This window comes from Colias eurytheme, chromosome 17, assembly GCF_061535395.1.
Source record: "Colias eurytheme isolate Ceu_HAF_F1 chromosome 17, ilColEury1 Martin Lab GWU primary, whole genome shotgun sequence".
NCBI classification, from domain to species: domain Eukaryota; kingdom Metazoa; phylum Arthropoda; class Insecta; order Lepidoptera; family Pieridae; genus Colias; species Colias eurytheme.
Window position 1 is genome coordinate 9,994,869 of NC_142996.1, and position 14,378 is coordinate 10,009,246.

The window sequence follows — 14,378 nt, forward strand, 5'->3', positions numbered from 1 at the left end:
GCTGGTGGACCCTTGATCTGTGATTGACAGAATTTAACAAATAATATATAGCTACAGAGCTACAGACATTTGACTTGATTTGACATTGAAATTTGAGTCTATGACATAACATAAATATTAAATACCAATATGACATGTAAATAAATATAAATCGAATTCTTGAAATTTATGATTTATTTTTTGTGATAAACAATACCTTATCTTTAAATTGTGTTATCAAAAATATAGCGATAGGAATGTGGTATCTTCACTGATATAATGGGGATCAACACTTTATTTACGGCAGGTAAGATAAAGCCCTACCTACAAGTTATCTAATTTATCAACGTTTTTCGCGCTGTGCCTACTCAATAGGTACTTGTAGAGCCGGTGCAAGTTCCCGGCAACTTTCTCGTCATTTGCCGAGCTCCGTCGCGTTGATAACACGTTATAATGAATAAATTAGTGGGTTTAACTAGAAATTTTTCTAGTTCCTCTTCATTAAATGCAATCAAAACTGTTACTGTGGTAGGTGGCGGGCTTATGGGCAGTGGAATAGCGCAGGTAAGTTTTTACTTAATATTTTTAAATAGGTAATCAACCAAGAGTTCACCTAGATCAGTAAGTAACTACCTAGGTCTGTATATTTTATTTACTGGTTGATTCCATTATCCATTTAATATTTATAGATAGATGTACTAGAAAACATAAATGTTACTATTGTGTTAATGAAGGAACTCAAGGGGTCAAAGGTCAAAATTGCATTTGAAAACAATTAATATTAATTTAATACGCTAGACAAAAGTACTGATTATGCAGTGCTTAATGAAAAAGTAATATTAGGTTCTTAAAATCATTAATTTTTTTTTTATTTTAATCTATATTATAATCCAGTACAAAGATATTTCTTCACAGGTTTCAGCACAAGCCGGTCAAAATGTAACACTAGTAGATTTAAGCCCAGATATATTGCAAAAGAGCCAAAAGTCTATTGAGAACAACCTAAGAAGAGTCGCAAAGAAGATCCACAAGGATGATGCGAGTAAAATTGATAATTATGTCAAGGAATCATTTGATAGAATCAAAGTGTCCACTAAAGTTGAAGATGGCGTGAACGCAGATCTCATTATTGAGGCCATTGTTGAGAAATTGGATATTAAACAGCAATTGTTTAATAAACTTGATGAGGTAATACATATAATATATCTAAGAAAAAACATTTCTATAACATTCCTAAATATTGTTTATTATTGAATAGAATATTAAAATTGCTGTTATTTATCAACTGATAGTGTGTCTGTAACCATGCAAAAGAATGATTTGTTTAGTAGTTATATATAAAGGATTTTACCTTATATTACTGTACTTATAACTTATAAGATTAAGTATAGTTATAAATTTAAATTAATTATACAAATAAAACAAAGAACTTAATGGTCAAATATTTCTGCCACACTCAACAAAAACAATGATTTATAATGACTTCACTAAATTTGTTTTATAAGTCTACATAAATTTAAATTACGAATAAGATTGTATGCAAATTATTTGTAACATTTTTTAGCTAGCTCCGCAGCACACAATTCTGGCTACAAATACATCTTCAATATCCATCAATGAAATTGGTGCTGGAATTAAGAGGAAAGACAGGTGAGATATATAGTTATAAAAAGATTCAGCACATCCTTGAGTAACTATATAGTTTACCATGGTTAGGGAGCCAGGTGCAAATTTGGTTAACTATTTCCTCTCAAGAGATAATTCGTCAGACGCATGAGAGTATAGTATTATAAAGCCTCGTGAACGTCAGCTGGCGCTCGGTTGGGGGGGTGAGCGGTTGTAGCCTCCCACGCACATAGGAAAAAAAATAGATTCATTCATTCATTTCCTCTCAGCTAAATATTTGTCGAATTGTAGCTAACCCAATATCTCAACGAAAAAAAATAGTCAGCTGGTTACAACATGGTGTATTATACGTCAGCTGGTGTCTCGAACATGAAAGTTAAATTTAAAGAAAAATTTATTTTCCGTTATTTCCTCTCAAACAAAAATTTACCTGATGATAGCTTATATGTAACTGTGGATAAATATATATGTCAGCTGGCTATATCTTGGTGGAAAAACCGTCAGCTGATACGGGAGGCTACAACCGCTCTTCCCCCCAACCGAGCTCCAGCTGACGTTCACGAGGCTTCATAATACTATACTTTGATGCATTTTACTAATTACCGCTTGAGAGGAACTTGGTCATAAAATCTGCTGCTGGCTCCCGGACCACAATTTAATTATAGTTTGTAGTCCATTTTCTTTTTCAAATTTGAAAATCCAGATCTATTTACCTGTGTTGTACATCCAAAAATCTTATTCGTCATATTTTCAACATAAAAAAAGATGTATTCATGCCTAAATCTCTTTCTTCTAGAGTTAAATTGCCAAATGAATATATATTATTTTTCTCCCATCTCCCATTTTTCTCAGCTATAGAAAATGCATGTACAAAATTAAAAAAACTAATTCTCACTGTATACAGTGAAAAAAAATATGTATACAGTTAAAAAAAAAATTCTCACTATAGAATTATTTTTTTTAATAATTTTAAGTAACTTGTATTTATATTTAAATTAAAGTAACTTGTATATAAGTTACTTTCAAATTCACACCATTATAGTGATTAGTAGCAAAAAAGATATTTTTTAGGTTTGGTGGTCTCCATTTCTTCAACCCCGTCCCAGTGATGCGTCTTCTAGAAGTTATTAAAGGCGACCATATTTCTGAAGAAACCTACCAAGCTATGATGGAGTGGGGAAAGTCAGTGGGCAAGACTTGTATCACTTGCAAGGATACTCCCGGCTTTGTGGTCAATAGATTACTTGGTCCATACAGTGCAGAGGCTTTGAGGATGTATGAGAGAGGTATATTCGATTTTTACTGTGGTAATATATGGTATAATTTGGTAATGTGTGGTAATAAGTGGTATATTTTCTTATTTGGTGCTTAATATTACTTAGGGCCGATTTTTCAATGCTTGGTTAAAACTTATCCGTCCAATAAAGTATTACACGATAATATTAAAATGTCACGTAAACTGTCAAATACGGGCAATTAAAATACGTTTTTAAAATGGTAGTTTTATACATTATTCAACGAATAAGTTTTAACCAAGGATTGAAAAATCACCCCTTAGTGAGCTATTATAGAATGATATATAATTAGATATACTGGGATGATGTTTGGTAATAAGTGGTATAATGCGGTAATAAGTACTTACAAATGGTAATGTGGGTTCTAATCATACTTTGCCAAGGTTCCAAATACGACGCTTTTTCTTCGAAAGCTTACTTATAATGTTGAAAATATTTATCTAAAAGTCTAAGTTAATTGGAATTGGTATTTAATATATTTTATATTTACGTCAAATAAAATTATTATAATTATTATTGCATGGGTGTTAAGCTAATTAAGATTGTGCATGCTACAATAAACTTATGCCTATTTATGTATGTAAGTATTATATGATTCACTTTATTTATATTTTAGCTGTATTTTGTGTTAATTAATGGTTTCCTTTATTATTGTGTGTATATATGTGCGATTTTAATCGAACCGTGTTTTTGTGTAGGGGGGGGAATATTTATATAAGTAATTTTGTGTGTGAATAGTATTTAATAATATTTTAATTTTTAATGTATTTCTCTGGCCTATTTTTTGTAGTCCGGAAGGCAGACCGGAAACATTTTTTACTCTTTCCGGAATCGAACCCAGAATATCCTTTTTAAGCTCACACGCTAACGATTTTACCTAAATAGTGGGACATGAAACCCGCTAAATATAATTCTAACTCTATTTAATAATTTGTTTAGTAGAATCATTTCTGCTTCTGTTTATAAATTGACGAAAATTCTTCCATATACTTTTTGTTAAAATCATAATAAAAAAAACATTAGTTTAGGACCTTTTAAAGAATATGGAGCTATAAACAGTCTATATATTTAGTAGAAACAATTTTAAAATATATTAAAAATCAAACTGCCAGGATTCTGCGTTCATCACAATTATAACTTTTGCTTATTGTGTAATCGTTATATGTGTTTGTCTTGTTTAAACTGCCATCTGTATTCTCTATTCATTTTTCACATTCCAGGTGACGCTTCCAAAGAGGACATTGACATTGGCATGAAGTTAGGCGCAGGCTATCCCATGGGACCGTTAGAACTAGCCGACTACACTGGTCTAGATACTAATAAATTCGTTCTTCAGGTCTTATACGAAAAGACCAAAGATCCAGTGTTCAAACCTATTCCGTTGTTGGACAAAATGGTAGCTGAGGGAAAATTGGGAATCAAAAGTGGGGAGGGATTCTATAAATATAAGAAGTAATCAATTGTATAATGTTAAATTGATTTGATCAAGATATATTTTTCCAAACATAGCTAGTTATAAGAAATGAAATGATTAAAGTTCTTATTTTTGTAAGACTGTTTTGTATTTTTACTTATTGGATTTTTACAGTTTATAATAAACGTTTTTAAAATTATAACTGTTACTTTTATTTCGTACCCAACTATGAATTTATGTTATGTCTTTCCTGTTAATGTATGACACTGAATGTAAATATACTTATTTACATAATCAATAATGAATAGGACCGACTCCAATTATCACATCATGACGTATTCGATAAAAATAGGTATATCGTTATCATAAGCACCTGACGCATTACATAATTAGATATAATCGCATTTTAAATAAAAACTAATGAGGAATGAGCCTGACATTGAATACTAAGAAATAATAAGTACACTACAGGATCCCAAATAAATCCCAAAAATTATATGTTCAAAAACTAAGCATATTTTCGTTAGCTGAGCAAAGTAGCCTTACTTGAGATCGCAAAAACGTTTTTTTTATAAATTTTAAAATGATGAGTAACTCTATTTACATAAAACTTGGTATATTATCACTTAACTTTAATTCCGCCCACAACCAACCGACCGCGACTTTAAAGGGCATAACAAGTAAAATATTTATAGCTAGTTATTCCGATCCTTACAGAGGTGACAAAACTCCACGTAATCGAAGATCCCTACTAAAATCATGTGTTTTCCTTTAAAATTCTATTCTAGGGGATGCATCAGCTGAAGACATCGATACAGCCATGAAGTTAGGCGCAGGTTATCCCATGGGCCCCCTGGAACTATCCGATTACACTGGCTTAGACAATAAAAAGGCTATTCTAGCTGTAATGTTGGAAAAAACTGGCAACCCAGTGTTTGAACCTATACCGTTGTTGAATAAATTAGTTGAAGAGGGCAAACTTGGCAGAAAATCAGGGGAGGGTATATATAAATATGAATGAATTTAAATCGAATGTAACTGGTGTAATCTCATAGATTTTGATTGTTAATTAAATGATTAGCGCTAGTTTGTGTTTTTTTTTTATTACCCTGTTAAATCACTGTTTACATAAGAAATAAGAATATTTGGGTTTCACGCCGATAAGATTAACAAGTATTCTTTGAAAGAAATTGTAAACCTTTAACATAACGAATCTTATACCTATATCTGTATCGTGGGTATGTACTTATTGCCGCCGATATACCTACGATAATAAAATAATGGTTAATATACCTACATCATGAATAAATAACAAAACTTACCATACACGTATTTAATAAATAGGTTCAATCTTTCGCATTATAAAAACGATCGTTAATTATCCAAAAAACACACAAATAAGTACCTAACTACATAATTTAATATGATTTTTACGACTGCAAAATTTTAATAAAACCCTTTACATCGGGTCAAATATTTAGTCATGGGAGAATAAATTAAGTTCACAAACACATATTTTATAATCATACTTATGTACATGAACATTGAGGATCGTTTCTCTTTTGAGACAGTCGTGCAGACATTGAATTATTTTGTAAGTGAACTATAAAGCCGATCCCTCGTGCCTCCCTCAACTTTAATCATTAATGTCGATTCTTTAAGTTGACTGTTGAGTCCTTTCAAGGACGATTCCATAATTTTCATAGTGCCCGAGATACTATTCTCAAAATAGGAAAAATGAGCCGTACCTTATTCAAATCATAAAAATAACGTACTTGAGGTCTTTTAAAAGCTTAGATCATTAAGTTACTTAATGATCTAAGTTTAAAAGTCAACATATATATAATTGTAGCAAAAAAAGTATGATATCAGCAACATTTTTTATGAACAACACGTGAATATGAATAATATTGATTATAAAATGCGAATATGGTGTTGTAAATTAGATAAGACGATTGATTTGTGTGAGATAAGATAAATAGTTCTTATTGGAAATCTTTACTTGGTCAGTCTTTACGCTTCACATTGTTAATTTCGCTCGTTCATTGCTTTTGTTTTGTGGTCAAGGTTTGTTGTTTTTTAATCACTTTTGTTTTTCAGTGTACTTAAAAACTGCGATATTATTAAAATCGCAGCTAAAAATTAGTCGTTCTCTTTTGTAAGGGATGCACTGATATAATATATTTCTGATTACATTGTATTTTGTAACATGTCGTTATTTTTAATTAAGTTTGCTTTGTAGTTTGCTATCCATATTGATGTTTCTTCACTACATAGTATAAAACAAAGTCGCTTTCTCTGTCCCTATGTCCCTTTGTATGCTTAAATCTTTAAAACTACGCAACGGATTTTGATGCGGTTTTTTTTAATAGATAGAGTGATTCAAGAGGAAGGTTTTAGTATATAATTTATTAGGTTTTAGACAAAGCGGGCGAAGCCGCGGGCGGTAAGCTAGTTGTATTATAATAGAAAATCGTGTTTTAACGTACCTACTGTAGAACATTTAGATGTCCATTATTTAAATTTATAATGTTGTGTGATTAGTTATTAGTTAATTCTATACTCACCAAATAGTCTGAATTACCTATTTATTTTATTATTGTACCTGCGATGACACAACTTTCGTTATTCATTTACGTATTATATTCGTCATGATTATTTTCCTAAATTACAACGGATTCATTGGGATTTCTAACTCGTACCTTGAATTATTATTTCTATAGGATTATATTATTTGGTACATTTTCTTTAGTCTTTCGCGTGTGTGCTGCACATTTGAATATTTATAGCTTGAAATCGTGTTTTTGACACCATTCATTAATGATAACTGCGTCGTTTTTATGCGGGTATTGTAAAGTGATTGTAAAAACCGAACGTCACGCTATATCTTTGTTTTGTTTGTGAAATAACGACTGTATTGTTTTTGGGCGATTCTTTTTTGGTGTTAGGCGTGGATTAAATAAATTATAATTGTTGTTTTTAGGTAATCTGCTAAATGAGTGATGTATCCCAACGAACGAAGGAACGGATACCACCGAGGCGACAGAGGTCCATTTGTCAGGTAAATAATGTACTGTTTTTTAAGAGTTTTTTTGGTATAAGAACAATATTTCTGAGTTGAATTATTTTAGGTACATACATTTTTTACTCAATAATTAATTGGCATTATTTTGAGGATTAAAATGTCCCTTAAAAACTTATTTTTTGTATTTACTAGCTTACCGCCCGCGGCTTCGCCCGCTTTGTCTAAAACCTAATAAATAATATATACCTTCCTCTTGAATCACTTTATCTATTAAAAAAAAACCGCATCAAAATCCGTTGCGTAGTTTTAAATATTTAAGCATACAAATGGACTCTGAGAAATGGACATAGGGACAGAGAAAGCGACTTTGTTTTATACTATGTAGTGAAGTATCAAAAAAGTGTAAAATAAATTAGTTAAAAACAATAGTTTATCCATGTAGGGCCAATAGGAACATTGTTCGTTGTTTTTTTTTGTCACTAGAATTAATTAAAAATCAGTTAGACGCATCAAGGCTTTTTCCTTCGCAATATATTTATAGGTACCTAATAGGAGATTAATTACGAACGATCGATGTTATTTTTAGTTAGTGTTGTCAACAATACAGATGACGCAAAAAATCCATATATTATTTACCAAATATATTTAAAATCTATATATTTATTACCTAAGGTGCATTACAACCTGCGCCCGCGCAACGACGAGATGACGGCCAAGCCGCTCATCCCGCCGACGGCGTCTGTGGAGCTGCAGAAGTACAGCCAGCAAGTCGCAGGCCACAAGGGAACTGATAGCGATACTAAATATTTGGGTGAGTTTTTGTAACATATGGAAATCAAGTTCTATGTACGTGATACTTCCAATTAATTTAATTATGACGAACGCGAAGTTGGTAATAGGTACTATTTATTAGATAGGTATGGGCATTAAAGAGAATTGAACCAAATACAAAGGGTACGGTCTATTACTTTTTCGCTTTTCTGCGATCATACGATAGGATAATTATTAAAAAAAATAATAAAAAAATATATAGGTTGCTTTGAGGTCATTAATTTGCCAAACCAATAGTTAGGTAGGAACTAGGAAGTAGAGAAGTTATAATACGAATATGTCTGTTTGTCTGAAAGGATATCTACCAAGATCTTATAAGGACATGGTCAAGAAAACAAAACACTTCATTAATAAGCCTTTAGAAGAATGTTGCGTATTCGTTTTCGAGTAGTAGATTATATTTATGACTAAGTACCTATATAATATTTTATACCTTTGCAAATTAGAAACTTAATTTAATCTTACTTCTAGTTAATCATTGATTACAATTTCGATTGCAACTTACTAATCACATTTATTTTTTGAGCCAACAATAGAGATAAATCTTTTATTTGTGTAGCGGAAAGATACGTAATCTACTCAACCGGTTGACTCATAATACTCCAATAAAATTCGGTGTGTGCCGAGCACGTGTCAGAAGAGAAAATTCTTTGGCAAGATTCAAAGATAAAATCGTCGCCTTACTTCATGACGTGACAGTATTGCCATCACGCGACTTTGAAATTTTACTCTCAACAAGCCTTTTTTAGAAGAACACTTCAAATAAACAATTTAGCACCTCTATTATTATCATAAATGCTGTACAGGTCTACTCCAATGTAATGATGGAACCGTTCTCAAACCAATACTCAAGGAATGCCAGCAACGGGAAGTAGACTTCTACAAGACCGTCTTCTCTTCCCGCGACGAGGATCTGGTGGAACTGCGGAAGTATGTGCCGAAGTTCTTCGGTAGTAAGAAGTTCACGTACAATGGCTTCGAGCAGGAGTATATTATCATGGAGGATCTTACAGTTGGCATGCTGGAGCCGTGTATCATGGATGTTAAGATTGGTGAGTTTTTTTGGCAACATTTGAGAATTTTTTTTGGGATGTCATTCTCTGGTATCTTTATTACTTAGTTTAAAAAAAGTTGTTTTGGTATGCTTTAAAAGAACAACAAAGTTTCTTATTGGTCTGGTAGAAACTGCATTAAACGAAACTGTGGTTTTTTTTTGTTTAATTTTTTGCCGAATGATTGAGTTTGTTTATGAGGTTATGGGTCGTTTGTATACTTAAAAAAATATGGGATAATGATTATAATTGATGGTATTCTTACGATGCACGCTCTTTTTAAACCTTTCATTTAAACCGTAATACTCAACTCCAATAACATCACGTCATAACGTCTTCTCACAGGCAAGCGTACCTGGGACCCATTCGCTTCCGAAGACAAAATAGCCCGCGAACGCAGCAAATACGCAGCTTGCAAATCTCAGTGGGGCTTCTGCATCCCCGGGTACTGCGTGCGGCGCCTGGACAGCGGCCGCCTGCTGCGGTACGGCAAGGACGCGGGGAAGAGACTGCGCGGACACATGGTCACCGCCGGTGAGACACACGCACACTTGTTTTTTGAAGTGAAACTTCTTTATCGGGGTTGGAAAAAAAATTAGTGTAACAATTTTTCGTTACGCGTGACATTTTTCCGTTACGCGCCATCTTTTTCTTATCCCTACCACACGTGATTCGACGTATTTCTGTAAAGTTACATATAGTAAATTATTTTTTGAAAACTAAGGTCCTAAAGAAGTTTTACTTCTTTCGTGTGTACACTAGTACACGCACACATTTTTTTTCAATACTACATTGGTTGCTCGGGTTGCTTGGAAGAAATTGCTTGAAGCAATAAAGCCGACCTTTGCATCAAATGTCCTGTTTTTCATGTAAAATTTGTATGTATTTTATGTTTTGTATTGTAAAGATTATAATTAAATAAACACACTTCTTTTTTTATATTATAATTAAATAAACGACGATTATAATTAAATAAACGCGCTTCATTATGTTTCTAATGCTATCAACGAAATCCAGTGATAAAAAGCAAAAAAAAAACAACCTTAGTGAAAATTTGTGTCCCTTCGTCCAGCATACTCACCACAACTCACCATGGAATCCTGATATTTCATGAATGTCAAAAAACTGTTCTGAAATAGTGCTAAATAGTGCCCAAAGGAAAAAAATAGTGCTCTTGTACTTGCGAAGTTATAACCATAGTTCGATGAGTATGCTGGACGAAGGTTTCGCCCAGCATACTCACCTCCGTCCGGAGAATCTGTATACGCTTCAAACATAATTCATACTTCAAAAAATAGTTCTCAAATAGTGCCAAACGGTGCCCAAAAAGAAAAAACAGTGCTCGAATAACTTCGGAGTTACAGGCTTCGTTCAGTGAGTATGCTGGGCGTAGGTTCTACGCCCAGCATACTCACCTCAGTGCGCGAATATCGAACGAGCTATAGGAACAATTTACGTCTCAAAAAATTGTGCTTGAAATAGTGCCCAATATCAGTCCAATTTTTGCTTGACTTTTGACCTAGAAAACCATTAAATTTGATTGTAAACTTCTACATACATTACATTGAGTACAGTCGAATACAATATTATTAACTTTCTTTCTAACAATTTTTGTCTTGTGTAAATTATTTGTTTTGTTATATTGTCTATGTAAGGGAGTATTTACTTTAGAATCGCAATATTATTAATTACACATTATTTTAATAATACTTTATAATAATATGATTAAGCCTTCGCGCGTCGCATGGGACCCCGGTAGCTAGGAACAATGATTTTATATATTTGTCTAGATCACGGCGCTTGAAGGATTAAGATATCAAATGAAGTAAATCATGCATGAAAAATAAAGTTGCTGTTATTAATGCTTACATTACAACTGACAAAATTATTCAAAATAATCATTTTCCGGATCAAGGACGGTACCACAACGTTTACGGAATTGACCTGTATTCCTCATGTGATAAAGTTCAATATAGTGTGGCAGTAATGGATGCACGTACGGTCAATAGGTATGGGGCTTACGACGCGCGGCGCCCGCGACGCTGAACATTTTTTTATATGTATATTATATACAATATTAAAACTACAATTTTTTCTATTTACATTGATTATATTATGAATGTTAACAAAAGCTGTGAACTAGTTAACTAGAATTCTGATTACTTTGGCCCTTTAAATAGGAATAAATAACGTAAGTAGTTAATTAAAAATGTTTTTTATTGCTAAACCTTTCATTGATGAAACTATTGGAAAGAGTTTTAAAAATTTGTATAACTATGTCACAGTACTAGTTTTGACTGGTTATAAGTTTTGCCTGCAACATATATACAAAAAGAAACTGTATAATTTCCTTTTTACAATTTTTCAAGATATTAATTTTATTGGCTGCAAATGACTGTTTTTATTCAGACAAACACACAATGCAATGAAGTAATAGACTTCATTTACGCTTAAAGTTTCATTCATTTATTATTATTTATAAAATATAATAATAATGCATTTAATCGAAAGTTTTTGACATGTGAGAAAATACCATAATTATTTCCAATAACATGAAGTCTACAATTAGAAAGTTTAATATTTTTGTCCAAAAACATGTGTCGACGACTGTACCCCATTTTACGTTAGTATGTAGAAGTTTACATTAAAATTTAATGGTTTTCTAAGTCAAAAGTCAAGCAAAAATTGGACTGATATTGGGCACTATTTCAAGTACAATTTTTTGAAACGTAAATTATACCTATAGCTCGTTCGATATTCGCGCACTGAGGTGAGTATGCTGGGCGTAGAACCTACGCCCAGCATACTCACTGAACGAAGCCTATAACTCCGAAGTTATTCGAGCACTGTTTTTTCTTTTTGGGCACCGTTTGGCACTATTTGGGAACTATTTTTTGAAGTATGAATTATGTTTGAAGCGTATACAGATTCTCCGGACGGAGGTGAGTATGCTGGGCGAAACCTTCGTCCAGCATACTCATCGAACTATGGCTATAACTTCGCAAGTACAAGAGCACTATTTTTTTCCTTTGGGCACTATTTAGCACTATTTCAGAACAGTTTTTTGACATTCATGAAATATCAGGATTCCATGGTGAGTTGTGGTGAGTATGCTGGACGAAGGGACACGAAAATTTTACTATTAAAATAATTTTTTGGCGCCATTTTTTTTTAATTTTGATGTCACTGACAAGACTAAGACGACTCTATTGATACCGCTAACATAAAAAATGCGATAAGCCGCTTAGGTTCTAACTTAGGACATACATATACTCGAAAAACATAACCTTCCTTCTGTCACAGTCGGATAAAAACAACTCCAACGAAACTATTTGTATTTATAAGATTATTACAATTTCAGCGATAAAAAACTACCTCAACGGTCTGGGGGCCCGGTTATGCCGTGCGTTAATACTACAATTCCTCTCGTCTCTATGGGCGCTACAGAAATGGGCCGCGAGACAAACGGCCGTGAAGTTATATTCAGCTTCCTTGTTGCTGGCGTATGATGCTGCTAAACTGAGGGAGTGCTGTGGGGATGTGGCTACCGGGTAAGGTTTTAAACTATTTAGAATTGTTTAGTGAAAGAAAGAGCAAGCAATGTATCTATCTACCTAATGTTGTGATGAGACAAATAAAGTTACATTTTATTATTATTTATTAATTGATTAAGAAAGTATGGAACTGGTTAAGTGTAAAATTACGACACATATGTAGGTAGCCAATGAGAAGAAATAATTGTATGTAATGTCAAAAACATTGAGATAATATTAATATGGAGATGACACCGCCTACATCACTTATGTTCCACTCAACATACGTCATGTGACGTATGTTGAGCGGTATTATTTAATGGTTTTAAAGTGAAACGCATCAAACATGCCTTCGTGTGTGTTACGATATTGCACAAATAATACAAATAATACGGAAAAGTGCAAAGGAATAACTTTCATCGTTAAGTACCTAACTAGATAATAATTTTTAAAACTTAGTTAGAGCAAAAAAATGGCGCACAGATTTTGTTCGTGGTGTCTACTCTATACGTAGTAATATTATCTCAATGGTCAAAAATAACGAAAACATTCTCCAGACTATATTTTTTATTTTTATTAAATAGCTGTCCCATTATTTTCTATATTTCATAAGAAAATACGGAGAATTTATTAAAACATCAAAGCACCATTTGAGTGGCAATTTATTAGCCAACAATAATTATTATTACTTGATAAATAGGAGTAATAAACAAGTTAATAATAGGGGATTAGATAAAAATACACCTTCCGCATATAACTACTGCAATACCTATAGCTGAGTTTATTTTTTTTTATTTATTTTACAATTTCGCTCCTATTTAGATAAATTTCTAAGGTATCAATACATAATACCTTCATTTGTACCATAAAAACTGGAAAAGGTAAAGGCGTTTACAAAGAATTCGAACTTTCATTCGAATTTTTCGTCTCAAAAATAATTATAAAACTAAATTATAAATATTCCACATTCTAGATCGAAAATAAAATGCCGTCCATCAGAACCGATAGGGCGTCGCAAATCCATCCACTCGATAAGCCCCGTAGCAGGCTCCAACTTCAGCGGACAGATCTCATCCAAAGGCCCTGTTTATAAGAAACTAAGCTCTGTTCCCCTAAGCCCCATGAACAGCAGAACCACCTTCTCACCCCCACCACCCATAATCTCACCCTGGACGGAAGCCCTGGACAAACTGAACCATAACCACTCCTTCGAGAACAACTATGAAGATAAATTGTGTAAAATAAAGATGAATTATCGAGCTCAATTGGACCAATTATCTCAAGAGACGCCAGCGCCTAATCCGTGGGGAACCGTCAAAGTGATTGACTTTGCTCATGCGTTCTTTAATGACGAGGAAAAATCAGTGGATTGCAATTTTAAAGAAGGTTTGGATAATTTTGTAAGTATATTTGAAAATCTGTTGAGAGAAACGGACGATCAGGTTTTTTGATTGTTCGTTTGTTGCTGAAGTATTATTATTTAAGTGTTATGAATTGTTAGTTTTTGATATAAATGTATATAAGAATACAAAATTGAAGTTAATTTCTATAGTTTTACTTGTGTTACTCAACTCATGTTATCCATATGCTTTTGATTTCAAATAAGTTTAAGTATTTTTCGTA

General features: G+C 32.8%; 2 protein-coding genes across 4 annotated transcripts; both read left to right on the forward strand.

Annotated features, from left to right (window-relative positions):
- The first annotated feature begins 124 nt into the window (after positions 1–124).
- On the forward strand, positions 125–14,320 carry Ipk2 (Inositol phosphate kinase 2). Of its 3 annotated transcripts, none has more exons than XM_090111483.1 (7): positions 125–286; positions 7,298–7,375; positions 8,012–8,150; positions 8,977–9,222; positions 9,568–9,756; positions 12,584–12,773; positions 13,729–14,320. In XM_090111483.1, the coding sequence occupies exons 2-7, from the start codon at positions 7,310–7,312 to the stop codon at positions 14,204–14,206; spliced, it is 1,308 nt and encodes a 435-aa protein (XP_089967609.1). In that variant the 5' UTR covers positions 125–286; positions 7,298–7,309; the 3' UTR covers positions 14,207–14,320. The 3 variants fall into 3 exon arrangements, with proteins under 3 accessions (XP_089967609.1, XP_089967610.1, XP_089967611.1); XM_090111484.1 differs by lacking the exon at positions 125–286 and adding an exon at positions 6,297–6,381; XM_090111485.1 differs by lacking the exon at positions 125–286 and adding an exon at positions 7,137–7,160.
- On the forward strand, positions 358–4,517 carry LOC149901454 (putative 3-hydroxyacyl-CoA dehydrogenase B0272.3). The gene is made up of 5 exons (XM_090111486.1): positions 358–543; positions 895–1,167; positions 1,544–1,629; positions 2,677–2,891; positions 4,121–4,517. The coding sequence occupies exons 1-5, from the start codon at positions 433–435 to the stop codon at positions 4,354–4,356; spliced, it is 921 nt and encodes a 306-aa protein (XP_089967612.1). The 5' UTR covers positions 358–432; the 3' UTR covers positions 4,357–4,517.
- Positions 14,321–14,378: the final 58 nt, after the last annotated feature.

Bases quoted from the DNA above. Each gene is read 5' to 3' on its own strand.
- LOC149901454 (XM_090111486.1), top strand. From the start codon at position 433: ATGAATAAATTAGTGGGTTTAACTAGAAATTTTTCTAGTTCCTCTTCA. The intron at 1,168-1,543 runs GTAATACATATA...AACATTTTTTAG, and splicing joins TGTTTAATAAACTTGATGAG to CTAGCTCCGCAGCACACAAT. The intron at 1,630-2,676 runs GTGAGATATATA...GATATTTTTTAG, and splicing joins GGAATTAAGAGGAAAGACAG to GTTTGGTGGTCTCCATTTCT.
- Ipk2 (XM_090111483.1), top strand. From the start codon at position 7,310: ATGAGTGATGTATCCCAACGAACGAAGGAACGGATACCACCGAGGCGA. The intron at 9,223-9,567 runs GTGAGTTTTTTT...GTCTTCTCACAG, and splicing joins TATCATGGATGTTAAGATTG to GCAAGCGTACCTGGGACCCA. The intron at 9,757-12,583 runs GTGAGACACACG...TTACAATTTCAG, and splicing joins CGGACACATGGTCACCGCCG to CGATAAAAAACTACCTCAAC.